Source organism: Bos javanicus, chromosome 9 (genome assembly GCF_032452875.1).
Source record: "Bos javanicus breed banteng chromosome 9, ARS-OSU_banteng_1.0, whole genome shotgun sequence".
Classification (NCBI taxonomy): domain Eukaryota; kingdom Metazoa; phylum Chordata; class Mammalia; order Artiodactyla; family Bovidae; genus Bos; species Bos javanicus.
Window position 1 is genome coordinate 74,547,412 of NC_083876.1, and position 25,166 is coordinate 74,572,577.

The 25,166-nt window shown below is 42.4% G+C and overlaps 2 protein-coding genes across 5 annotated transcripts in view; both read right to left on the bottom strand.

Moving 5' to 3' along the window:
- MAP7 (microtubule associated protein 7) overlaps nt 1-9,533 on the bottom strand; it is a 176,383-nt gene extending 166,850 nt beyond the window's left edge. For 2 of the 4 annotated variants that reach the window (XM_061428095.1, XM_061428087.1), the window contains exon 1: nt 9,323-9,529. In XM_061428095.1, the coding sequence (XP_061284079.1) occupies nt 9,323-9,389 (67 nt within the window). In that variant the 5' untranslated portion in view covers nt 9,390-9,529. Of the gene's footprint in view, nt 1-9,322 lie in introns of all 4 variants that reach the window. The other 2 variants (XM_061428086.1, XM_061428088.1) reach the window with 2 other exon arrangements.
- Nucleotides 9,534-14,689: 5,156 nt separating this feature from the next.
- Nucleotides 14,690-25,166, bottom strand: part of MAP3K5 (mitogen-activated protein kinase kinase kinase 5) — a 228,669-nt gene continuing 218,192 nt past the window's right edge. The window contains exons 27-30 of the mRNA XM_061428082.1: nt 19,035-19,147; nt 17,951-18,063; nt 16,374-16,450; nt 14,690-15,584 (exon numbers count right to left, since the gene is read on the bottom strand). Coding sequence (XP_061284066.1) covers nt 15,524-15,584; nt 16,374-16,450; nt 17,951-18,063; nt 19,035-19,147 — 364 coding nt within the window. The 3' untranslated portion in view covers nt 14,690-15,523. The remainder of the gene's footprint in view (nt 15,585-16,373; nt 16,451-17,950; nt 18,064-19,034; nt 19,148-25,166) is intronic.

Sequence of the window (25,166 nt, forward strand, 5' to 3'; positions counted from 1 at the left end):
TGCAGTCCATGAGGTCACAAAGAGTCAGACACAGCTGAGCGACTTCACTTTCACTTTTCACTTTCATGCATTGGAGAAGGAAATGGCAACCCGCTCCAGTGTTCTTGCTTGGAGAATCCCAGGGACGGGGAGCCTGGTGGGCTGCCGTCTATGGGGTCACACAGAGTCGGACACAACTGAAGCGACTTAGCAGCAGCAGTTCTGCCAAAGGCAAGCCCTCTCGGAAAGGGCTTCCAATCACAATGGATGGCACCACAGAGCCTTGCAAGCACACACAACTGCAACTCAGAACTGTCTCTAGAGGTTCTGACACAACAAAATCAGAGACAGTCATGTGAGGTGAGGTTCAAAGCCATAGATGTGAATAATACTATTGAGAAAAATTGCAAAATGAAAAGAGCAGAGCTTTCCAGACCAAGCCTTTGGTAAAATATCATGGAATGAGGAGAAAGAAGAGGTGAAGGAAAGATCAGCCCAGAGGGCACTGGCATCAGGTCAGGTATGAGACGGAAGGGGAGAGCATTAAGGCTAAGGTCATCCTGGTGCCAGTTATTTACAGACGGAAGAAACAAGGGCTGGTCTCCCGCCAGGCACCTGGTGATTAGAGTTCACGGGTCACCATGGAGATCTCTGGGACAATTGTCTACAAAAAGAACCCTTTAGTTATCTACCCGAAACTGAACTTTATTTTGAGGAGGAGGAAGAGGAAGGCAGTGTAGCAACTGAGCAAAGTAGACAAAAAGAAAGCTAATTACCTAACATTGTGTCTACCTGAACATATTCAGATAATAAAGTGCATAAATATGTCCCAGAATATGTGTGTACATATACTTGGCTATTCAAGTGGACTCATACCCATATTTACTTCTCTTTCCTTAGAAAGAAAATGATTGGGCTAAAATAAGAGAATAAGCTCAATAGTTGGAGGGCAGTAGCTGTTACAATTTTCCAGGTGGTTTTCATAAGACACACTCAACACCTCCAAATTAAACCTAAGGTCAACTGGAAGAGCATTAAGTAGAAATGGATCTAAAGTAGTTATGAATCTTGATTGCACACTGGAACCACCTGGGGAATTTTTCTTTAAATACTGCCACCTGCCTGCTACCCCTAGAGAGTCTCAGATAATTGTCTAGGGTGCAGCACGGGTACCGAGTATTTAAAAGGTCCCCAGGTGATAGCCAACTGAGACTACCCAAGGTGAGTGAGAACCAATGATCTGAACCAACGATGTTCCAGCACATGACCTCAATAAATGGTTCAACAACATGACCTTGTGGCAAGGACGGAGCTATATTTAAATAAACCCAGCAGGGCCGTGGGGTGTACTACCTTAGAGCATCTACTGTGAAAATAATCCAACCCAGCAGGAATGACGGAAGCAGGCAACCAGGCCCTGTTTGGTATGTCTGCCGCACTAAAGAGGTCAGGAGCTTCTGGGAAACAGAGGCCTGCCTGGATTAAAACCTTGAAAAGGAGTCAGGTGTTTTCACTACAGCCGATTACTATGCACATTACTGTCCACCCAAACAGGCCTTGTGTTGGGTTGTAGGAACACTAAAAAAAAGGGGGTTCCTTCTAGAATTGCACCTCGGAATTTCAACTTTTCCTAAACTATAACAATGGTGTCAGGGATACAGGTTGTACACGTGGAAACCTATGCCATAGTAAAAGACATTTCTGTGTACCACAAAGCCAGTTCTAAAAAGGAGACTTTTAGAGCATTAAAAAAGTCACAGTAGAAAGTAAGACATCCCAAATCTCAATACTCTAAACTGAAATATCACAGTTTTACTAAATACGCTTGCAAAGCCCAGTTCATAGATACCAAATGCATTTCACTCAGCTTCCTTTCTGCTTCATTTTGCATACCCACATTCATCTGCAGCAACATGGAAGCAACTAGAGATGATCACACAAAGTGAGGTAAGTCAAAAAGAGACAAATAACAGTTGTGGAGTTTACAATACGCCACAAATGAACCTATCTGCAAAATAGAAATAGACTCACAGACAGTACAGACTTGTGGCTGCAAAGGGGCGGGGGGGTGGGGAGGATGAACTGGGAGTTTGGGGTTAGTAGATGCAAACTATTACCTATAGAATGGAATGGATAGACGACAAGGTCTACTATATGGCACAGGGAACGACATTCAGTATTCTGGGATAAACCATAATGGGAAGTATAAAAAACAATGTATACATGTGTATAATTGAGTCATTTTGCTGTACAGTAGAAATTAGAACACTGTAAATCAATTATACATCATTAAAAATTTTTTAAACTTGTTTTTCTAGAAAAGAATAGGCCTGAACACCATACACATTTAGCTTATAGAACCTTAGACCATGCTCAGTGATTAAAGGTCCAAAGACATTATCAAGACTTTTGACAAGGCTCTACAAGTACACTTCATAACTGAGAACTGATACTGAGTTGGCCAATATAAATTCTGCCAACAAAGAAACAAGTTATAGTAATACTTCCAAGTTTCTTACTGAAAAAAAAAAAAAAGAGGAAAAAAAGTTCCAAATTCTGGAAAGCCATATTTCAAGGGATTGGAAGACAGACCCTAAGCAGGAGAACTTGGACTAGCATGGGATGTGCTGTATGACAACACTCCTGTTCATCACCAACTTCAGCATGGAAACTCCACAAGAAATAAATACTATGGAAAAAAAGAAGCCAATGACATTTGAGCCAAATAAATCCTCATTACACCCTGGGCTCTGGGAGCACCTCCACGGGTTTTCCTGGTTCAAGTGAACATCATGCAGTATCCCAAAGGGCACCAATTTACTTTGAGGTGTACATTGCTTTACTCAAAGAACTTGGTGCAATGTCTAAAAACCAAAACTAAATGTAACAAGTATTGACAAGGATGCAGAGCAAGTAAGACTCATATACACTGCTTGTAGGAATGCAAGACTGCACAGCCACTACGGAGAAAAGTTCATCAGTTTCTTATAAACATGTAGGTACCTGTGAGTCAGCAATTCCACTCCCAGGTATTTCCCTTAGATAAATAAGAAAACCTTGTACCTAAGTGTTTGCAGCAACATTTATACCACCAAAGCCCGGAAATATCCAATGTTTCTGATACCCCCAACACATTTGAATCTCAAATGCATTATGTTAAGTGAAAAAAATTCAGACTCAGAAGTCTATGTGTAGGATGCCACTTTTATGACATTCTGGAAGAGGCAAAACTAGGATGGTGAGCAGATCAGTGGTTGCCAGGCATTAAGGATAGGACAGCTGGATCACAGACGAGCCACAAGAGGGAATTTTCTGGGGTGAGAGAACTCTTCTGGATCATTACAATAGAGGTAGTTACATGACTATACATTCGACAAAACTCAATGAATCACACACACCCCCAAAACAATAAGCTGTGTGCATATTCAAAAGTTTTAATAAGAAAAATTTCAAGGATTTTACACTTTTTCTTTTCACCAGTGTATTTTATGGAGAGTCTTTTAAATTGGCTATCTTTACTTTTCAACTGCTAGTCTATTAATCACGTAATCTGCTACGTCCCCCACTCTGAAATGCCCCAACTCTGGGGGTGGTCAGTGACTACGCAGTAACAGCGCCAAGTGCTCTCTTTTCTTTTCAGTGTCTGAATCCTTGACCGGCTCATCCCTCTCCCTTGGCTGGTTCAGCACTGCTCAGTTATGCTTCTCCTACTTTCTGGTTTTCCACCTCCTGTCCTTGAAGTGTCGTCTCACCACCTTTCAGTTTTCCTTGCAGAACCCTCCTCATTTTCAAGGCCTCCATTCCATTCCCCTTATGGAATGAATCTGCCCAGAGTCCCAACCTTCATTTTCTCCTTATTCCCACCCTTCTAGGTGTCCATTAAACATTTTACTTGCATCTCTCCCTTGCAGCTCAAACCTCTGTGTTTAAAGCAGAGGTTTGTCTAGTTCTCCCACTAAAACCTGGTCCTCCTCATGACTATATTCCTGCCGCCCTTAAACAAATGAACCCAACTCAAACTTGGAGTATAACCTTAAATGTCAATGTTTTACCTGCATCCTTGGACACATGCCTCTATAGAATCTTGAATTAAATCATTCTCTTCCCACTTTCACTGCCATGCCATAGTGCCAGCCCAGCGCCTGCCCAGGAGGTTCCTTCAGGAACTTCAAAGCTGGTCTGTACATCACCGCATGCGTTCTTCTTAAGTCCCTCCCCTACTCTACAACACTACTTCAAAATGAGGATCACGTGGGTAGAATACCAATTCCCCTCCTGATCGCCAGAGATTTGGCTGATCTGACTGACTACATGTATGTTCTCATAAACTCCCTCCTCCCCTTGCCCCTGATACCCTTCCCAAAGCAGCAAAATTCAATCTAGGGAATGGCTTTCCTTGATGAAGGGACCGTAGACTTCCAAAATGCACAGCTGAGCACTTGTGCCAGACCTTGCTAATGAAGCTTTCAAGATCCACAGATAGAGAATTATCTAATTTATCACACTTTATCAAGATATGTTATCCTTAGGAGTCATCAACAGTTTCTCATTGCCTGCAGAATCATGGACTAACCTCTGAGCTTGATCACTCAACAATACGGCCTCAACGTGCCTTCATTCCTAATCCGTCTTCTAGATTCTTTCACGCTGAACTTCACACGACTCAATAGGACCCAAATTTTGCTTTTTTCCACATCTGCACCTTTATTTTTCTCTCCTCCCTTCATTCAACTTTATATGCCATTTACCTATTTTAAAAGTTTAAGTTAATTACTATACCCAGTACATCCTCCCTGATGAAAGGCCACAGCTTAGAAGTAATTCTTTCTTCACTGAACTCCTCATAACCCTGTAATTATCTGCTTGTGGGTTTTGTTTTTCTTTTGTAATCTAAGGATCATGTCTTTATCAACCTTTCAGTCACTATTATGTTTTTGAGAAGGTACATATTTCTTGCTTAAATTATTCTAAACCTTAATATTTTCAATTCATATTAATAGACGAGTTAAAAAAAAAAATAGCCCCAGGGACTTCCCTGGTGGCTCAATGGATAAGAATCCACCTGCCAATGCAGGGGACATGAGTTCGATCCCTGGTCCGGGAAGATCCCACATGCCACGGAGCAACTAAACTTGTGTGCCACGACTACTGAAGCCTGCATGTTCTAGGGTCCGCAAGTCACAACTACTGAAGCCCATGCAGCCTAGAGCCTGTGCTCCACAAGAGAAGCCACCTCAGTGAGAAGCCTGTGGCACCACAGCTAGAGAGTGGCCTACATGCAACAGTGCAGACTCAATACAGCCAAAAAAACCCTTTCAAATGATTATTTTTCATGCCCCAGGAGATGAAGATGTTAGAATTCTTTTTTACAGCACATGCCAATGTAAATTAGTGATTCACACACATGCCTAACTAATGCATCAATTAAATGCAGGCTCCTGAGCCTAAAGGCCTAGTCTAATAATACTTCCCTTCTGCTTAGCAAGATGTATAACTATATTAACTAAAATATAACACGGGAAAAGTTATCTATTCACCCGAATGAGGCATTACTAGCTCTAGGATGTGAATTTCAAAATGGATGAGTTTAATGCCATCTGAACCCCACCTAACAATTTTTATTTGCAGACCCTGAAATGTAAGATCTTAAATACCACTTTATAATTCGGAAAAAACACCGTGAAGAGTCATGAACAAGATCACACAAAAGGTCAATGTTTTTCCACAGCGCTGCCTGCTAAAGAGAGAAAAAGCCCAATTCCAGGTTCTAAGTGATTTCCCCCAAAGGAGTGTCAACAGATTTCACAAGTCATCGGTATTAACTTATCCCCAGTGTATGAAAGTGTGCTCTCACGGATTAGTCAAGAGCAGCTCTAGATTTGGTTTTAACTCAATAGGCTTTTTTTAAGGAAGTTATTAAATTGACAAATTAGCTCTGCACACTCACTTTCACAGTTCTTGAGCACTAGTATAAAATTAAATACACAAAGCCTGGGCAGAGGCAATTTCGTGAATTTCAATCTGTTACACAAAATAACCTGAATAGACTTGACATCCTCTAGTGGTGAAACTGAAAACTTGTTTCCAAGTCAATTATTTTGCTCAGTTCTTGCCTACGACTGGTTATGGCAACACAAGTGGAAAGAATGGTTCGTTTTAAAGAAAAAATAAAAAATTCATCATAAAGAATGTGACTTGACTACTTTTGAGTAGAAAATAAATATATGCTGACAGAAATACAGTTCTGAATGCTGAAAGAAATATGATTTTTATATTCTACTTTTCAATATTCTTTAGAAAGTCGCATTTTATAGATGGTATACTGCCAGTTTCAACCCATCTTTGATACACACACACACACACACACACACACACACACACACACATAATAATGAACACATTACAGGTGTTACTTTTATAATCACCTGGGATTCTAATCTAAATTGCCCTAAAGTTGGACCACAGTCTTTTCAGGGACAGAAAAACTAAGACATTTAAGAATGGGCTCTACCTCCTAATAACCTAATGTGCTGTACGTGCTCAAGTCACTCAGTCACGTCCAAATCTTTGCGACCCGATGGACTGTAGCCTGCCAGGCTCCTCTGTCCGTGGAATTCTTCAGGCAAGAATTCTGGAGTGGGTTGCCATGCCCTCCTCCAGAGGATCTTCCCAACCCAGGAATCAAACCCAGGTCTCCTGCATTGCAGGTGGATTCCTCACCATCGGAGCCACCAGGGAAGCCCAATAACCTAATAACCTGATCTAAAAGGGAATAAAATGAATCCTTCAACAAATGTTGCCCTTTAAGGTGGCAATGTTCTCCTCTTGATGGTAATAAAAGACAGAAATTCCCACCCCATCCCCCAAAACCCACCTCAATATAATCCTGTAATTATTAAAAAAAAACAAACTTGCAGCATTTGTATGTTAATATTAAATACATCCACAAGAAGAAAAGTACTACACTGAAGTTTGATATTCAGGTATAGGTCACATATTTTAAATATATGAAAAACTTCCTAAGTTGTTACAATCCTCAAACAACTGGCACCCAGATTTAAATATATTTTTTTCACCTTTCTTCTTTCTTTGGCACCTAATCACAAAGGTATTCTGACCATGAAAAGCCATAACAGTAATCCAAGGGTAGAAAAATAGGAAAAAGATGTGAGCCAGAAATAAGCTTAGTTAAACTATGGTGGTTTAGTCACTAAGTCATGTCCAACACTTGTGATCCCATAAACCGTAGGCTGTCAGGCTCCTCTGTCCATGGGATTCTCCAGGCAAGAATATTGGAGTGGGTAGCCATTTCCTTCTCTGGGGGGATCTTCCCAGCCCAGGGATCAAACCCTGGTCTCCTGCATTGCAGGCAGATTCTTTATCAACTGCTGCTGCTGCCAAGTCACTTCAGTTGTGTCTGACTCTGTGCGACCCCATAGACAGCAGCCCACCAGGCTCCCCTGTCCCTGGGATTCTCCAGGCAAGAATACTGGAGTGGGTTGCCATTTCCTTCTCCATCTTTATCAACTAAACTACAGTTATTCAAAAGACTATATATAAAACTTGTCCTTTGGAAACTTAAGTTTCCAGGCAGAGATGTGAAAGAATTGTTTTCTATGAAGGAGATGGTTAAATTGCCCTTTTCATAAAGAAAATAGTTCACTGACAGCCACATGGTTGATTTGTATGTTAATTGTTAGAAGCATGACCAGTTCCTTGGTAAACATGCCTGAGCACTGAATAAAACTAGTTTGTAATTCACTAACATCTGAAAATCTTGTTCATGTGCAAATTCTAGGAAATGCTTATTTATTATTTTTAGCATAAAACGTGTGTATTAACTCACTGGAACAATTTTGCTTCAGAAGCAGTTTTTTTGTTGTTGTTGCTGTTGTTTTTTCCTTTGTGCAGATTAGGCACCAAACCGTTTATATTCTTAATGAGGATACTGCCCTCCTGCTGCACTAACCCTCAGAACCCAGTTTATCAAGTTCCCTAAAGCATTTACAAAGGCACGTCCTCTTAGCCACCCCTTCCCCACCCCAAACCAAAATAATGACCTGCCAATCTTTCAAACACAGTAAGACAAAATAAACCACCCTTCAGGAAGTAGCGTGACTTCAAAGTAAACAAGTTCAAGATTCCTTGTCTTAATCTCAGGTATTAAGTCTTCAGACTTTAGGTGCCCCGACTCTACGTAGCTGAAAAGATTCATCATTTGCAAATACGGTTACAGCTTTCCCGGACCTGTCGCATTAATAGAAGCACACCTTCTAAGTCAATACCTCTCTTTTGAGGGCGGAGGGAGTCTCAAATTTAGGTGACAATTGTTTCCGATTATGTGTAAGCAGAAAACTCAACTTAATTGGGGAGCCTGCAATTGGCACGGCTTTTTAAAAATAAGAATCTGCCTCACCGCCCCCAAGTGTAGGAAGGTACCAGAAACAGTTTACTGGCCAAGAATAGAAGAGGGGACTAGAAAAGAGAGGTGGATCTGCAAGAAGAAATGATCTCGAGGGGCGGGAATCGAGGGGGGCGGGGGAGACTTAATGCTCTCAGGGATGTGAGCTCCTGCCCCCAACCGCGGCTTGGAAGTGGAGGGAGGGGGGTTCCTCTGTACCGCTTTCGGAGGGGCCGAGACGATGTTCCCACCTATGGTTGGTGCACTGACTGAAAACATGAACTGTTGAGGATCCTTTCAAGTTAGCAAATCTCTGAGATCCCCACCAGCACCCGCAGGCCTCCACCATCCCGAAAGCAGCCCCCTGCTTCCCAACCCCCCGATCTCAGTCTTCTCGTGACCAACGTCGTAACTGCGGACCCCAGGACAATCGCTCCGGAGCGCTGGGCTGCGTCCGCCGTTTCGGGCGACCCCGGCACCCGGCGCGCCAGTTAAAGCGAAAAGGTTTGCGCAGAAAAGGATAATCCTGCGAGCCGCACCTGGACAAGGATTTTCCGGCTGGTGGTTTGGTTGGGGGAACAGGATTTCCCCATTCAACCGAATTAGACCCTGACTGGCAGGTGGGAGAGGAGGACCGGCGTCTCCCTATTTCCTCCTCCAGCCCGCGCTCCCTGGCGCGCTTCCACCTGTTGGGGGAAGTCGAGCTGGAGCGCGAGAGGGGCGGCCCTGGCTGCGGCCGGGCGCCAGCGAACTTGGGCGCCGGGGCCGCGCGATCGACGCGCGGCGGCGGAGGGCGGAGAGCCAGCGCGCTCCGAGCCGGCCGTTCCGGGCCGCGGCCGGGCGGGGGAGGGGAGCGCCGGCCCCACGCGAGCCCCGCAGCCCCGCTGGCCGCCCTCCCGCCCGCGCCCGCCCGACCCCCACCTGCCCCCGCAGCTCAGTCACCTGTTTCGCACTGCGCGACGCCATCGCCGCCCGTGTGGCTGTCGCCGCCCGCTCCCAGGTCCGCCATGGTGCTCCGATGACGCGCCCGGAGAGCCGCTCCGCCCTCTTCCTCGGCTTGGCTCCCGCCGGCCCCCCGCCTCCCGGCCCGCGGCCCAGACAGGTGAGCGCCGTCAGGGAAGGGCGGAGGAAGGAGGGAGCGAGCGCTCGCTAGCCCGCGGCGGCCTGCACCCGGCGCGCCCCCTCGTGGGCAGGTACGGCGTGGCAGCCGCTCCGGCTGACGCGGCTGGGTTTCCGCAACCAGAGCAGTGGGCGGAGTCAGGCAACCTGGGCTGCGAGCTTCTGGTCCCGGCTGCCCGGCTCCTCGAGGTCTGCAGGGGGTTCGGGGACACTTGGTGGCGCTAGGAACTGGGACGCTCTGAGGATCCGTCGAAATGAGGCGAGAGCATCCGGAAGGCTCTATCCCTCTCTGAGCTCCGAGGCAGCCTGATCAATGTTAGACTCGCCAGGGCTGGGGTTCATGGTGACAGCCGCCGAAGACTATCATGCCACGTGGAAAGCCGGACTACACGGGCTGGATTCGACTCAGCGGCCTAGTCTTCATCTGCGTTTTAGCACATAACTGCCGACGACCTGTCTTTTCACCAGGCTTCTGTATCTGATGTTCCCTAGGGCACACAACTTTGTGCCCAATGATGTAGCTTTTCTTATTCTTGACTTCCGATTAGCAGCTTACCTTGTGACTCGTGGCTGGCTCCGGGAGACCAGGGGAAAAAGCAGTAGGCAACAATTTCTTTCTTTTTTAAGAAACAGATTATTAGCTGCAGAGACATCAATTTCTTCTCGCAAATAAACGTTAAGCAACAAATGCTGAGGGGGGAAAAAAAGTAGCCTGTATAAATGGAAACATAAAGGAACAAAATGGAGCAGAGATCAGTTCTACCTGGTTACACAGAGATGCAGTCCCACAGCCTTGGTTGGCTGAACACAAGTCACAAGCTCCCAACAGTTTAAAATCCTCTTAAGGACTTCAGCAGAATCTAGGGGAGCCCAAGCGTGTCTGAGAACAGTGTTGGATTTCTTGGTAGGGTGACAACTCTCACCATCCTTGCATGCACATCCTGCCACTCTGAGCCCAGGAATGGACTGGTTTTATTTGGTTTACTGGGTCATTGGCTGATTAGGTAGAGGTTTTCATTAAGGGACACGTGCTGCGGTTTGTAGTTACGGATTTTCCCTCGGTGCCATTTCTATAGCAGACTAGGCAAACTGATCATTTGGCAGTGTGACCTTCCTAAATCACATTCAGATCACTTAGCGCCCTTCTAATCAATGAAAATTAAGCATCAGGTGGTGGTTTTAGACCTCAGCTTGGGTCCAACCAAAGGTATTTTTTAGTAAATTAAGTCACCAGGGTTTAAGACACTTTCCTTTGAACATCAGAAAGACTCTGAATTCTTTGAAAGAAAAAGAATCAAGAATCCTCCTTAGGAAAAGGAGGCCGTTTGTTTTCAATCTTCTGCTATACTATTTACTTAAGTGAACCAATGAGTTCTTTCTTTGACTTCCTCCCCTCCCCAAAGTGAAGACTTATTGGTGTGTTTATTTGTATGTGTTTGGTTTTTATTTCTGTCTGTGCTCATTCCTTCTCCCATTCTTTTGATAACTTAGGTTTCAGTTTGTCACAAGTTACACAAAAATAAATGCAACAAGAAACACACCAAAATTCTGCACTTAGGCCCTGTACAGACTCTGTATTCCAGAGCCCATGCAGTGTTTGTAACAGAGTGGACTATTGGGTGACTGCGGGAAGGGTGACATCTGTTAAATGTCACCCCACCACATTGTATTTCATGTTGTACTTTACTGAGAACACAGAAGCCATCTGTCCTGAGTGCCCATATCCAACTCAAAACCTTGCCGAATCATCCTGACTCCCTTTTCCAGGGGAGGAGCTGGATGTCCTCAGGCCACTCACTCCCCCTCCTGCCTCCTCTGAAACCTCATCTCTCCCTTATCCCTACTCCCCAAACGCCTCCCCACTCAAGGGGCTCTGCCGCGACAAATACATTCAGGGCTCTCTGATTCTGAAAATTTCATCCTTTGACTTCCCACCCTGCCAAATCTCGTCATATATTTTGTTCACCAAAGGGGATGAATATGTGGACTTTGTGCCGCCATCAGCTTATTATCTTTGTTTAACTGGCTGTGGTCTTTCTTACCTGTCTATAAAAGCTTTCTTGGTCACAAAATCAAATTCCATTATTTTGATCTGTATTCCCCTAGACTTTCTGCAGCACTCAAGCCTGACTGTTTTCCTCTTGGCTTACCCCGCTGGCCTGATGTTTCTCACTCCTCTATGGTCAGTTCTTTTGTCTGTTCTGTGGACTTAAATTCTTCCTCCTTCTCAACTTGTCCCCAAACCTGCCTCCTCCCCAAATCTTAGGCCATAACCTTTCTATCTCCATTCTATTGCTGACAGCCCTCATCTACTGTTATCTCCATCCAAATGACTCCTAAATCAAGAATCTATACCCTGACTTCAGTCCTGACTTCCACCAATACATCCTCAAGGGTCTCTGGACACTCTAGCATGTTCTCTTTTCATGCACATTCTAGCAGGATGCCCTGACATTAATTCAACAGGTCCCCAGACCAGCACCCCCGCTCCAAACTTGCCTATTTTTGAATTCTCCTACTCATGTAGGTTCAACATCTTCATCACTGCCCAAATCAGGGTTCCAAAATTTTGTCAATTCATTGTTTTAATTCCACTCTCTCACTTCGTATCGCTCTGTAGCTTCCACTAGACCCTCATTCACATCTTAAACAGTTTCTGAACTGCTCTGTCCAATTTCCATTCCCTCTAATTTACCCAACACAACTTTACCAAGTTAATCTTCTAACACACACACACACCTTGCTCAGAAAACTTAGATTCCCCATTTCTACATAACTAAATACTAACTTCACTTCCCTCCCTGACCATCCCCCAATTACATCCTGAGCTCTCCTATCCCATTTCCACTTTTCAACTCTGTAATTCATATTTCCAGCCAAGTAAGAGTTAAAATGAGTTAAAATTTGTGTGTGCTTTAGTGCAATATGCAAGTTGTTCACTTTCTCTAGAACACCTTGAAAATCTCTTTCTGCCTTTGTTCTTGGAGCTGTTTGCCAGAATGACTTCTCCAGTCCTAAGTAATTTAATACTTCCTTTCTTCCAAGGCCCAGGTTGAGGCCCACCAACTCAGTGAGACTTATTCCACCTGCCCTGGGTCTCTTGGCAATCTGGTCCTCTGAACTTCTCCACGGTCTTCTGTACTTGTAACTTGTCCAGCGTTTAACATAGACCAGATGTAGTTTGTTACTGCACATCTGCCTCTTCAATCTGATACGAATGACTTGGTGGCAGGGGCTTCGTCTTCTCTTTCTCTGTAGGTGTCCATAAAGTCTGGAGCCATCAATTATTTGATTTGTTGACAGGCTGCAGATGTCCTCAATGACACACGTGCCTGCATTCTGAACCTGATGAGCTTCGTGTCTCTCTCTCCTGCTGCTACAGCACCTCACACACAGTAGGCCTTCGAGTGGGTTCACAGTTAATTCCTCTTTGCCAAACTGTGTCATGTAATAGCTTGGGAATGAAAGAAACACAATATGCAATAACAGAACTAGGAGAAAGAGGTCAGACTGTGGTTTAAAAGAAACATTGGATCTATTTTTGAGTCTGCCCCTGGCACCCACGTGAATCTATTTTGTTACAAAAATTTTTCTAGGCTCAGCTCTGGACCTTCACTTTGCTGTAAAGCCTCTCTTGACCCTCTCTGGCAGTTCAATGCAACTATAGCGCTTACTGCATGTACTGTTGTTTCTATTGTTAAATTATCTGTTGTTGTTTAGTTGCTAAGTCATGTCTGATTCTTTTGCAACCCCATGACTGTAACCCGCCAGGCTCCTCTAGCCAAGAGATTTACCATGCAAGAATACAGGAGCGGGTTGCCATTTCCTTCTCCAGGGGGTCTTCCCAACCCAAGAATTGAACTTGCATCTCCTGCACTGAAGGCAGATTCTTTACCACTGAGCCACCAAGGAAGCCTTAAATTATCTGTAGAGCTTTGTAAAAAGACCTCTGGGCCCTACCCCAAACCAGTAACAACAGTTTCTCTGAGATGGTGGTATCAACATATATTTTTAAGTGTCCAGATCATGTTAACATGAAGCTGGGTTGAGAATCACTGGCCTTGATCGATGCCAAAGGCCTTTCAGTGCAAAACTTTCATGGAAATTGAGCTATAATGGAATTGCCTTCTTTTGTGACTAAGGCCCAGAATTCTGAAAAAACCTCAAGGATGCTAGTCTAGGAATATATTATGAATCATATATAGGTATAGAGAAACATTTGCCCATAGATACAGGGTAGGAAATGGTAACCCACTCCAGTATTCTATTCTTTCTGGGATAATCCCATGGACAGAGGAGCCTGTGGCCTGCAGTTTATGGGGTCACAAAAGAGTTGGACAGGGCTGAGCTACTGAGCACTACTACTACATAGGGTAGGAGGGAGATCCCAAGAGGAGATTACATCATTAAAGACGTGGCTCAAGATAGGTAGCTTGATATGTGTGTGTATGTGTGTATATATATATATATAGTTTTAAAAGAAGCACTTAACCATTACAGGTGGGGATATGAACTGTGGCTTGATAAACAAGTTCTCCTGTCTTTAAGTGTGAGTGAAATGATTTATGATTTCATTTATACCTCACCTCCTTCGAGATTTCTCCATAGGACACAGGACTGTTCCCAGGATTGGGACGGAAGAAAAAAATGCAGCTGTGTTGTTGCAAGTATCAAATAGGAACATACTGGTGAGAACTTTTGCATACTCTAATGCAATATGTAAAACATATACTGTATGCTGATTTTCACATAAAAATAAAGATGACTACCTGTTTTATTAAAGACTGTTCTATATGGATCAAATCATGATACAAGATCAGCTCTGTTATTTCTATATTGCATAATAAACAAGTTCCTCTGTATTTAAGAAAGTTGTTTATGTCATTCATCCATCTAGGAGCTTCAGACTTCATCCTATTCATGTGGGCAGTCATAAAATATAATATATATCTAGCTTAATATAAAAATATTCACCTCAAATATGAGAACTAAAATTAAGGAGACAGAAAATGCAGTGTTCCCCAGTGGGGTGCTATTTGCAGATCCCTTGAGATACACAGTAGTCATCCAAGGTAACTTGGGGTCTTGAGAAAAAGCCACTGAGTTTCTTTTATTCTGTTTTCCATGCCCTCTCTCTCTTACCACTCAGTAGCCCCAAGGAATGATGTGGACATCAAGTTGCTATTTGAATACTTGAAGAGAAGACAGATTCTATTTAATGTGAGAGCTGAAGGAACAGTTAGAATTTCGACACAGTAATTATCTAGATTGCCAAAACAAAATACAAATGCTTTAGAATTTATCAAAACAGTATTTTGAGAGTCTTTTTTACTTTGTAGAGTAAATATGACACAAGGGATAGCTTTAGAACAAGCTAACATTACTAGGATTCAGGCAGGTGCAACTGGTACAGTTCAGTAGTACATAAATGACTCCAACGAATGTACTCTAGACCAGAAACTTAAGTTACAAAATAGAGTTAATATTACAATTAATACAGGTAAGTAAAAACCACTGCTCTCAGATTCTGCACACTTAAAAAAAAAACCCATAAACTTTATACAATAATCCAAATCACGCACTTCTACTCAGATGATCAGGGTATAATACAAACATACATAAGCCTAAAAAGTTATGGTCACATTTTGGTTTTGTTCCAGTGATGCACAATCACATGAAATGTTCTGTCTGTTTCGTGTGAAATAAACATTTGGCTGAGTTATTATAGCTGCTGAATTAAAAATATTTCCATAAAAATGTTCAGACCAAAATAATCCCAAACATCACAGTGTTTGGGATTATTTTGAGAGTCTTTATAAAGAGTCCTCATGAATCATAGAAACAGAAACAGTTAGGAAATTTCAGTGTATTTCATCTATTCTTTTTTTAACACGAGTAAACAAATACTGGATTTAAAGTGCAGCTTCTTTCTCCTGTCCCTTTGATTCTTCCCTCCCCTAGCAGATCAGGTCTATATTCATTTTTAGAATCTCCACGGGAAGTTGGAAACAAACTGAGTGACAGTCAAGCCTGTTTGTCTCGGAAGTCAGTGATGGCTTTCCACAGTGTGCACAGCATCCCGCCCCTGTGTAAAGACACAAGAACATGGTGAAGAGATGGCTTCACTTGAAACAGCGCCCTTGCAATATGAAAGTGACTTCTTAGTTTTCAGCAGCTCTGATCAGAACATGAAGATCCCAAAGGCTTGTCAGTCCTGATGTATTCTTTTTGTATATATTTTCTCCTCACCCCTCCACATGCCTTTCACTCTCCACAGACAACCAGAGCCCAAAGCATCATTTTAGATTTTCAGCACTTTTGAAATGTGTCTTTCTAGAGGTGGATAGGAGTAATAGTTATATCTATTATATATAGACATGCTTGGCCTGACGGAGACAACAAATTTTTGTAAGAAACTGTGTTTAGATTATACCATGTTATTTGGATGGCAAATCAGCACCTCATCATGGTATTTTTAATAAGTATGATATGATCATGAACCAAATTAGAGCATTTGGTTTAAAATATCAGCTTTAAGATATCTGCATGGTCTTAATCTGATATGTTATCAAGAAATTCTTCTGGCTGATTTGCATTTCCTAATATGCACATATTGGTTATTAGTGCTCCCAATAATAGCCTGGTCCAAGCAACTCAGGTTACTCAGAGCAGCTGAGAACTCAAGTACTCTACCCAAGACCAGAGAGCTAGTTAGAGCTAGTTAGCAATCAGCTGGGAAGGGCCCCAGGCTTCTTGATCTCAGCCCAGCTAGTTAGAGCTAGTTAGCAATCAGCTGGGAAGGGCCCCAGGCTTCTTGATCTCAGCCCAGTGTTCTTTCCATTATGATGAGACTGAACAGAAAGAAAAGTGGTACCTTAGTCTCAGGCATTTTAAATCATCACGTGTAACATAGTAGAGAACATCCATTAATGAATAATCCTCAGCCAAAAACTGTGGAGAAAGTAAAATACACACAAAAGTAAGATGTCTTATGCACTTCCATAAGTAGCAAACTATCCATAATGTAAACATTGGCAATAATGAAAAATAAATCTAAAAGGAAATTCAGTAAAGACAGAATCTTTTGGAATTATTAGAAAAAAGTCCCCCCATTACAAAATAATTACAAGGAATTACATCCATACGACTTTTAGGAGCAGAAAGATGACAAGGAACACAGTACTTCTGATTGGTCTTCTGATGAATAGATAAAACTTGCTTGTAATTACATCTGCTGCTTATAAGATAATGTTTGTATTTAAAAGGTTTAGTACTTTGTAGCTTAATTTTTTCCCAGTGGGTAAAATGTGTTGTTTACACTTAATTTCGGAAAACTTTCCGATACTTACTACAAAATCAGAATCCTGAATTTAAGTGAAGCTTTTAATTTTAAATCTTTCAAAAAGGTCAGTGATTTAGTGTGTCATCAATGACTACTCCTTAATTTTTATTTGAGTCTAAGTTAGAGGGGAAAATATTTTGGAAAATTTGATTGGATAAATTTTTCCCAAAGGTGAGAAAATCCTTTTAATTTTTGTAATTTGCTTGCAGATTTCTAAGGAGACTCTTAAATTTTATTAAGTGATCTAATAAATTATCAAGCCAAGAGAAATTCATCTTTTAGTCATTTAAAAAATTTAAATATAAAACTGAAATCAACATAATATTGTATTAAAATAAATAATATATTTCCTATTTATATAAACTATTATTTCTATAAAATAAAAAATATAACCTCTTACTGCACATATATGTGATCTTACAACATAAAGAAATCTATTCATGCTAACTACAAAAGTTCCCTGTATAATATAGTTTGTATAGAAAGTGTTTATTTCTGATATACGTTCACTAACTAGTCTATTTTATGAAGTAGCAATAAATAGCTGCTGCCCAGTGGAGTCTAAGAATGTCACATGAGAATTTAAGAGTTAAAAAACGAGAGAAAGAATGAGAAGCAGAAGAACTTTTTCCTTTTAGTTCTTGTCTTGATTTTTCCTGTTCTTCTTTATTTTTCAATTAAACAGCATAAAAATCCTTATGGGTTCTGGACCACAGAGCATTTGTCTGCCTCACTGTCTCTGTCCTCCACTCTGAATGGTTTTCCCTTTTTGTCTTTCCCCCATCCCAGAACAGACATACAGTTTATTCCTAAGTATTCCTTTAGACTCCAGCTTGCCAATCATCTTTTCAAAGAACCTTCCCCAACTTCTCCCTCCCTCTGTCTCCTAATACCTGATAATCTTTCCTTTACAGACTTGACCAGGACATAATTATATTTGTACATGTGGAATTCTTTGATTATTGTCTGCCTACCCTAGTCTGTGAGCCTCAGGAAGGCAGGGCTGGGTCAGTTTCTCACTAGTGTCTCCCTGGTGCCTGGCACATAGTAGGCACTCAGCATTAGGAAACAAGTGAAAAAATGTTTGTCTCATAGAATGTTTTCTTTACCCGACTTATAGTGTCTTCATCGGCTCCGTTCTCTCTCAGCCAGTCAGTAAGTTCCGAATCTTCAGTGTTTGTGCCAGGAGAACTGGAGTGACACCCAGGCAACCCAGGAACATCTAGAACAGAATTGGGGTGGGGGAGAAGAAGGGACATTCTTAGCTTCGGAGGTCATTTGATAGTCAACATTTACTGATACTTTAGCAGACTTTTCTCCATCACAGTATAATTAATAGAAACCATTGAGATTGGCAGTCTACAAGATAATATAAATCAAACTCTTTAAGGCTGCTTAATATACTAGTCAGTGGAGAGTCACTAACAATAATTAATGATACTTCCACCTTGTGGTTTCGTATCAATTTTATAGCCTCTTAGAATAAAATGATGCATCAAAATCGTACTGTGTGTTTTTCAGGCAACAAAGAAGAGCATACTTAGCAGAGAACCATATAATAATCTCTTTTTCCATTAGTTGCAGTAATATGGAAGGACCATATATCTGAACAAAAAATAATGATTTTTATTTTCCTCTAAATGGGCTAAATAAGATTGCCTAAAGATTATCCTTCATCCCCAATTTCTCACAGAATAGATTTCTTTAAAGTTCCAATCTATGACTTAAAAAAAAAAACCTGAGATATAATTGACAAAACATTTTATTAAAGTATATTCAACTTATGACTTGCTATTGCTTTATCTTTATTCTACTTAAGCCTTGTCAAATTATAAAACACTAGAATACATAGAATACAAATACAAAATGACAAAAATAGTATTATATTATTCTAGTAATTTCACTGTGAAATCCTTAAAAAGAAATAAAGACAAAAAAGTGGAGATCCCTATTCACCTCAATAATATATAATCTCAGGAAAAGATAATTATGAATCATTTTTACTGTACTTGTAAGAAATAATGGTTGGCTACAATTAAGAATTGGAAATTTTTGTACAGCAATCTCTGCCTGTAGTTGTGGTACAAGTGACAGATGCTGAATAAGCCATGATATAAAGTTTGCCTGTTGGCTTTCTAGTTTTCTGTGGCAGTTTGGTTGAACAGTATTTCTTTAAAATTTTCTGCTATTCACCTATTGGTTGGGACTTAAGCTTCAGGTGTTTAATTTCTTGGTCTTTCTCTTCAATAGCTTGATGAAGGAGTGCTTGTAATTCTTTCTCTTTCTGAACCAATTCTTCCAGTAATCTGCAGAAGGAAATTATATTGGTTGACAGGATAATGAAGTGGGAGCAGCCACAGAATGACCTTCTAGACAAGGGTTCTCAAGCTATAATGAACACAGACATCCTGGGGTTTTATTGAAATGCAGATTCTGATCCAGCAGCTGGCTGGGGAGCAGGGATGGGTAGGGAGCTCTGAGTTTCTGCATATGTAATAAGCTCCCAGATCCACAGACATCCAAGTTGAGTAGCAAAGCTCTAGAAAGTGTGCTTCCAGACAAGAATTTAAAACTTGCACCCCTAATTGGCTGACAGACTCTTCAGAGATGTTGTTCTGTTTCCTTTTATGACCATAATGGCAAACAAATTAATATATGGTGTTTACCTGCATAGCCCCTCATTAAAAAAGTTGGTCAACACGGGTAATACAATAGGCAATGAATGCAAAGAAGAAAGGTACTTACTTTCTTTTAAACTATGAAAATTTGAGAAGTAACTCTTCCTTGGTGGTTCAGACAGTAAAGAATCCACCTGCAATGCAGGAGACCCGGGTTTGATCCCTGGGTCAGAAAGATCCCCTGGAGAAGGGAATGGCAACCCACTCCAGTATTCTTGCCTGGAGAATTCCATGGACGGAGGAGCCTGGTGGGTTACAGTCCATGTGGTCGCAAAGCATTGGATATGACTGAGCGACTAACTCTTTCACTTCACAACTATAGGGGAGGTCAGCAACAGTACCTGGCACATAATCAGTCCTCAGTAAATGTTAATGAAGATTGCTTGGGTTGTTGTGTTTGTTACTGTTATTTTTCTGCCTTCTAAGGGGAGCAATGAACTGAGGAAAACCACAGCTGTGTTCCTGGTACGTTCAGTTCCCCATTGGTATCTCATACATGCTCCAAAGAAATAAAAGTATTATGTTACATGGTTCTTACCCATGAAAGGTTCACTGCACAACTGACAGCCAAGTGGTAACCCATTCACCATTCCCATTACTGGGAAAATATTCGAAGTTGTGAAGACAGATGTTCTGAGTTTTTAGAAAACTATCTTTGAATAACTTGAATTCAGAATTGTAATACTTTAAGATAGATGGCACCCCACTCTGGTACTCTTGCCTGGAAAATCCCATGGATGGAGGAGCCTGGTAGGCTGCAGTCCATGGGGTCTCGAAGAGTCGGATACAACTGAGCGACTTCACTTTCACTTTTCACTTTCATGCATTAGAGAAGGAAATGGCAACCCACTCCAGTGTTCTTGCCTGGAGAATCCCAGGGACGGGGGAGCCTGGTGGGCTGCCGTCAATGGGGTCGCACAGAGTTGGACACGACTGAAGTGACTTAGCAGCAGCAAGATAGATGGGGAAACAATGGAAACAGTGACAGACTTTATTTTCTTGGGCTCCAAAAATCATTGCAGATCGTAACTGCAGCTATGAAATTAAAAGATGCTTGCTCCTTGGAAGAAAAGCTATGACAAATTTAGACAGCATATTAAAAAGCAGAGACATTACTTTGCTGACAAAGTGAAAGTGAAGTTCATCAGTCGTGTCTGACTCTTTGTGACCCTGTGGACTGTAGCCCCCCAGACTCCTCTGTCCATAGGATTTTCCAGGCAAGAATACTGGAGTGGGTTGCCATTTCTTTCTCCAGGAGATCTTCCCGACCCAAGGATTGAACTCGGGTCTCCTGCATTGCAGGCAGACTCTTTACCGTCTGAGCCACCAAAAGAATCCATATAGCCAAAGCTATGGTTTTTCCAGTAGTCATGTATGGATATGAGAGTTGGACCATAAAGAAGACTGAACACCAAAGAATTGATGCTTTTGAACTGTGGTGACTCTTGAGCATCCCTTGGACTGCATGGAAATCAAACCAGTCAATCCTAAAGGAAATCAACCCTGAATATTCATTGGAAGGACTGATACTGAAGCTGAAACTCCAATACTTTAACCACCTGATGCAAAGAGCTGACTCATTTGAAAATACCCTGATGATGGGAATAACTGAAGGCAGGAGGAAAAGGGGATGATAGAGGATGAGACAGTTAGATGGCATCACTGACTCAACAGGCATGAGTTTGAGCAAACTCCAGGAGATGGTGAAGGACAGGGAAGCTTGGCGTGCTGCAGTCCATTGGGTTGCAAAGAGTAGGACATGACTGAGTGACAGAACAACAAATATAATTATGTATAAGATTATCAAGGTACATTGTTTCATGGCTCTTAACAAGCTCTATTTGTTTTACTTTCTGAGTATTGATAGATTTAACTCAGGACCAGATTCCATTCCAAAAGCTTGCTTCTGCTTCAGTTGACATGGTCTGAAGGCAGCACAGTCCAACTGGAGACAGCCCTGGGATTGTATCCTGGTTCAGCCATAAGCTTCTGTGTTAACCTTGACAAATGACTGAATGCCTCTGGGCTTCAGTTTTCTCATTTGTGAAAAGGAAGAGTAGAACTTTCTGAAAGGATTACTGTAATCATTGATGAGAATCCACATAGGTAGAATGCCAAACACAGTGTCTGGCCTTTAAGAAGGGCTGTCTGTTCTCTGCTACAGCCTCAGGCACTGGACAAGAAGCTTCCCAGGGTTCATTAGGGTTTGTCTCCCTGACCCCCAGGTTCCACCCCTTTCCCACAGGACAGAGACATGGGAGGCTATCAGGTAGAAGAAGGATTGAGGTAGAGTTCAGTTCACTTCGGTCGCTCAGTCGTGTCCGACTCTTTGTGATCCCATGGACTGCAGCACGCCAGGCCTCCCTGTCCATCACCAACTCCTGGAGTTTACTAAAACTCATGTCTGTTGAGTCAGTGATACCATCCAACCATCTCATCCTCTGTTGTCCCCTTCTCCTCCCGCCTTCAATCTTTCCCAGCATCAGGGTCTTTTCCAGTGAGTCAGTTCTTTGAATCAGGTGGCCAAAGTACTGGAGTCTCAGTTTCAGCATCAGTTCTCCCAATGAATATTCAGAACTGATTTCCTTTAGGACTAACTGGTTTGATCTCCTTGCAGTCCAAGGGACTCTCAAGAGTCTTTTCCAACACCACAGCTCAAAAACATCAATTCTTTGGCACTTAGCTTTTTTTATAGTCCAACTTTCACATCCATACATGAGCACTGGAAAAACCATAGCTTTGACTAGACGGACCTTTGTTGGCAAAGTAGGTGAGTAGGTGAGACAAAAAAAAAAAAAACAATGGGAGGCAGAGAGAGACAGTGGTTACAGGAAGACAGCTTGTTTAAAGACAACTGTGGAGAAGGCAATGGCAACCCACTCCAGTACTCTTGCCTGGAAAATCTCATGGATGGAGGAGCCTGGTAGGCTGCAGTCCATGGGGTTGCTGGGAATCAGACACGACTGAGTAACTTAACTTTCACTTTTCACTTTCATGCATTGGAGAAGGAAATGGCAACCCACTCCAGTGTTCTTGCCTGGAGAATCCCAGGGATGGGGGAGCCTGGTGGGCTGCCATCTCTGGGGTCGCACAGAGTCGGACATGACTGACGTGACTTAGCAGCAGCAGCAGCAGCAGCAGTGGAGTAAACAGCACACACTTAAATGGATTAAGCAGTAGGAAATGAAAGAAGGAAGGAAGGAGAGGATTAAGGGAGACTTACATACTCCAACACAAATGGTATTCAGAGAAAGTTTCAGCAAGTTCAGTATGCACTTTTAATTTGGCAATTTTTGATCTGGTGTATATTTTTGTCATTCATGCTAATTTATAGTATGAATAGTAATAGTATTCATACTGCAGTATTCTTACTGCTTTTCTCAAAGAACACACAGTGAAATTTTCTAGAATTTAATACGTCTATCTAGGTTACAGGCTTCCCCGGTGACTCAGCCATAAAGAGTCTGCCTGCAATGCAGGAGCCACAGGAGACCCTGGGTCAGAAAGATCCCCTGGAAGAGGGCATGGCAACCCACTCCAATATTCTTGCCTGAAGAATTCCATGGACAGAGGAGCCTGGCGGGCTACGGTCCATAGGGTGACAGAGTTGGACGTGACTGAAGCAACTTAGCACACACGCATTTAGACTATGTATTTCCTTTTTATCCTAAAAGCCAGAACTTAACGTTGGAAGCAAAGTACCGACAAGCCACCTCATTTGTCCCAATTCCAGCCTTCAAAATTATTTATTTTTAGGACATATCCAGTCCATCAGTTTTGTTTTTACTTTGTCTTCTGTTAATAGGGAAATCCTTTGAAACCAAGGCAATTGACTGTCTCTCTGTGCCAGACAAATTTGGCAAGGATCAGCCATGAGGTCAATTTTTTAACTCAGATAGGTGAGGGTGGGGAGCTGGGTTGGTGGGTAATTCCAGAATTGCAGGAAAGGGAAATCAGATAAGAAGTCAGCTCCTCCTGAGTTAGATTTTAACTACCTCTGCATTATTGTCCCAATTCCTTATGTGAAATGAATGATTTTCAGAACATTTTAGGTAAGCACATACTTTATATTTAAGTAAAACATGCTTCCTAAAGCTATTTTGTTACTTTCTGCTATTTAATATTATTGATGATCTATTAATCAAGAGCTGGATAGATATTCATCAGTGATTATCCTAACTGAACTGAATCCTAAATATAAGCTTACAATTTCTGACCTGAGGATTACACCCTTTCCTAAAAACACATTAACATTTCCTCAAGTTTACTTTGCAATATATGTACATCTGTATATCAAATAATATTCAACTGACAATTACAAGGACTGGTGTAGACATGACCAGCCCTCGTTGGCACCTATCCTAACGCAGCCGCCCTTTCTTTAGATCCCTACGTGAAGTGAATGCTGTGCCCTGTCTCACTTTTCTAGGGCTGATGGAGGAGCTGTGGGAGATTCTACTAGAAAAAGAAAAAAAGGAAGCCAGTAACCATAGAGATTTCACACATGTGCGTGTAAATACATGGAAAACATAAATGAGTGGGCTTTGTAAGAACTGCAACAACATCCTAACATAATAAAGACATGGTAATTCCTGTGGGCAGATGTGGGGAGCAGGCCCTCAGCTGTCTGACACCCTCAGAAAAGAGATGTGAAGAAAGCAGCCGGGGAAGGGCAGTGCCCAAGGACCATGGGTGGAGCAAGCACGGTGGACAGATGGGGGGCCCCTGGGGGTGGTGAGTCAGGGTAATGCACATGGGCTGAGCACAGAAGGAAGAGGCTGCACTTAGGAGAGGCATGTTCTATTGACACAAGCCAGGGTAAGTACACAGAAGGTTCAGGAGCCAGAGGAGCAAATGTACTGGCTCACTGGTAAATAAAGTAGCTTTACTGTCTGGAAGCCGTGGGCAGAGCTGGGTGGCGGGACCTAAACAGTCATGAGTGCACTCTCCTCTTCCAGAAATCAGAGAAGGGTATAAAAACACAACTCCATTCAGGACTGGGTGCCAGAGAGTAAATTAAAGAGAAGTGACTAAAGTCAACATCTGCTCTAATGGATGGAGACTCATAATGGGACTATTGCCTGAGTGAAACTGAAAGTTGCTCAGTCATGTCCGACTCTTTGCAGTCCATGGAATTCTCCAGGCCAGAATACTGGAGTGGGTAGCCTTTCCCTTCTCCAGGGGATCTTCCCAACCCAGAGATTGAACCCACGTCTCCCACACTGCAGGCAGATTCTTTATCAGCTGAGCCACAAGGAAAGCCCAAGAATACTGGAATGGGTATCCTATCCCTTCTCCAGTGGATCTTCCTGACCCAGGAATTGAACCAGGGTCTCCTGCATTGCAGGTGGATTTTTTACCAACTGAGCTATGAGGAAGCCCATACTGCTTGAGAAGAGGAGGAAATGAAGGACATGAAGATTTAAATGAAGTCTTAGCAAAGACTCCAATTCTTTTCCACTAAGTAATAAGTGGGAAGTAAAGAGGTGGGTTTCAGAGGACAAGACTGGGATAACGGAAGTTCCCTGTTGGTCCAGTGGTTAAGAATCTGCTTGCAATGCAGGGGACATGGGTTTGAAACCTGGTAAGGGAACTAAGATCCCACATGTAGTGGGGCTACTAAGCTAGAGAGTTCGCACACCACCAC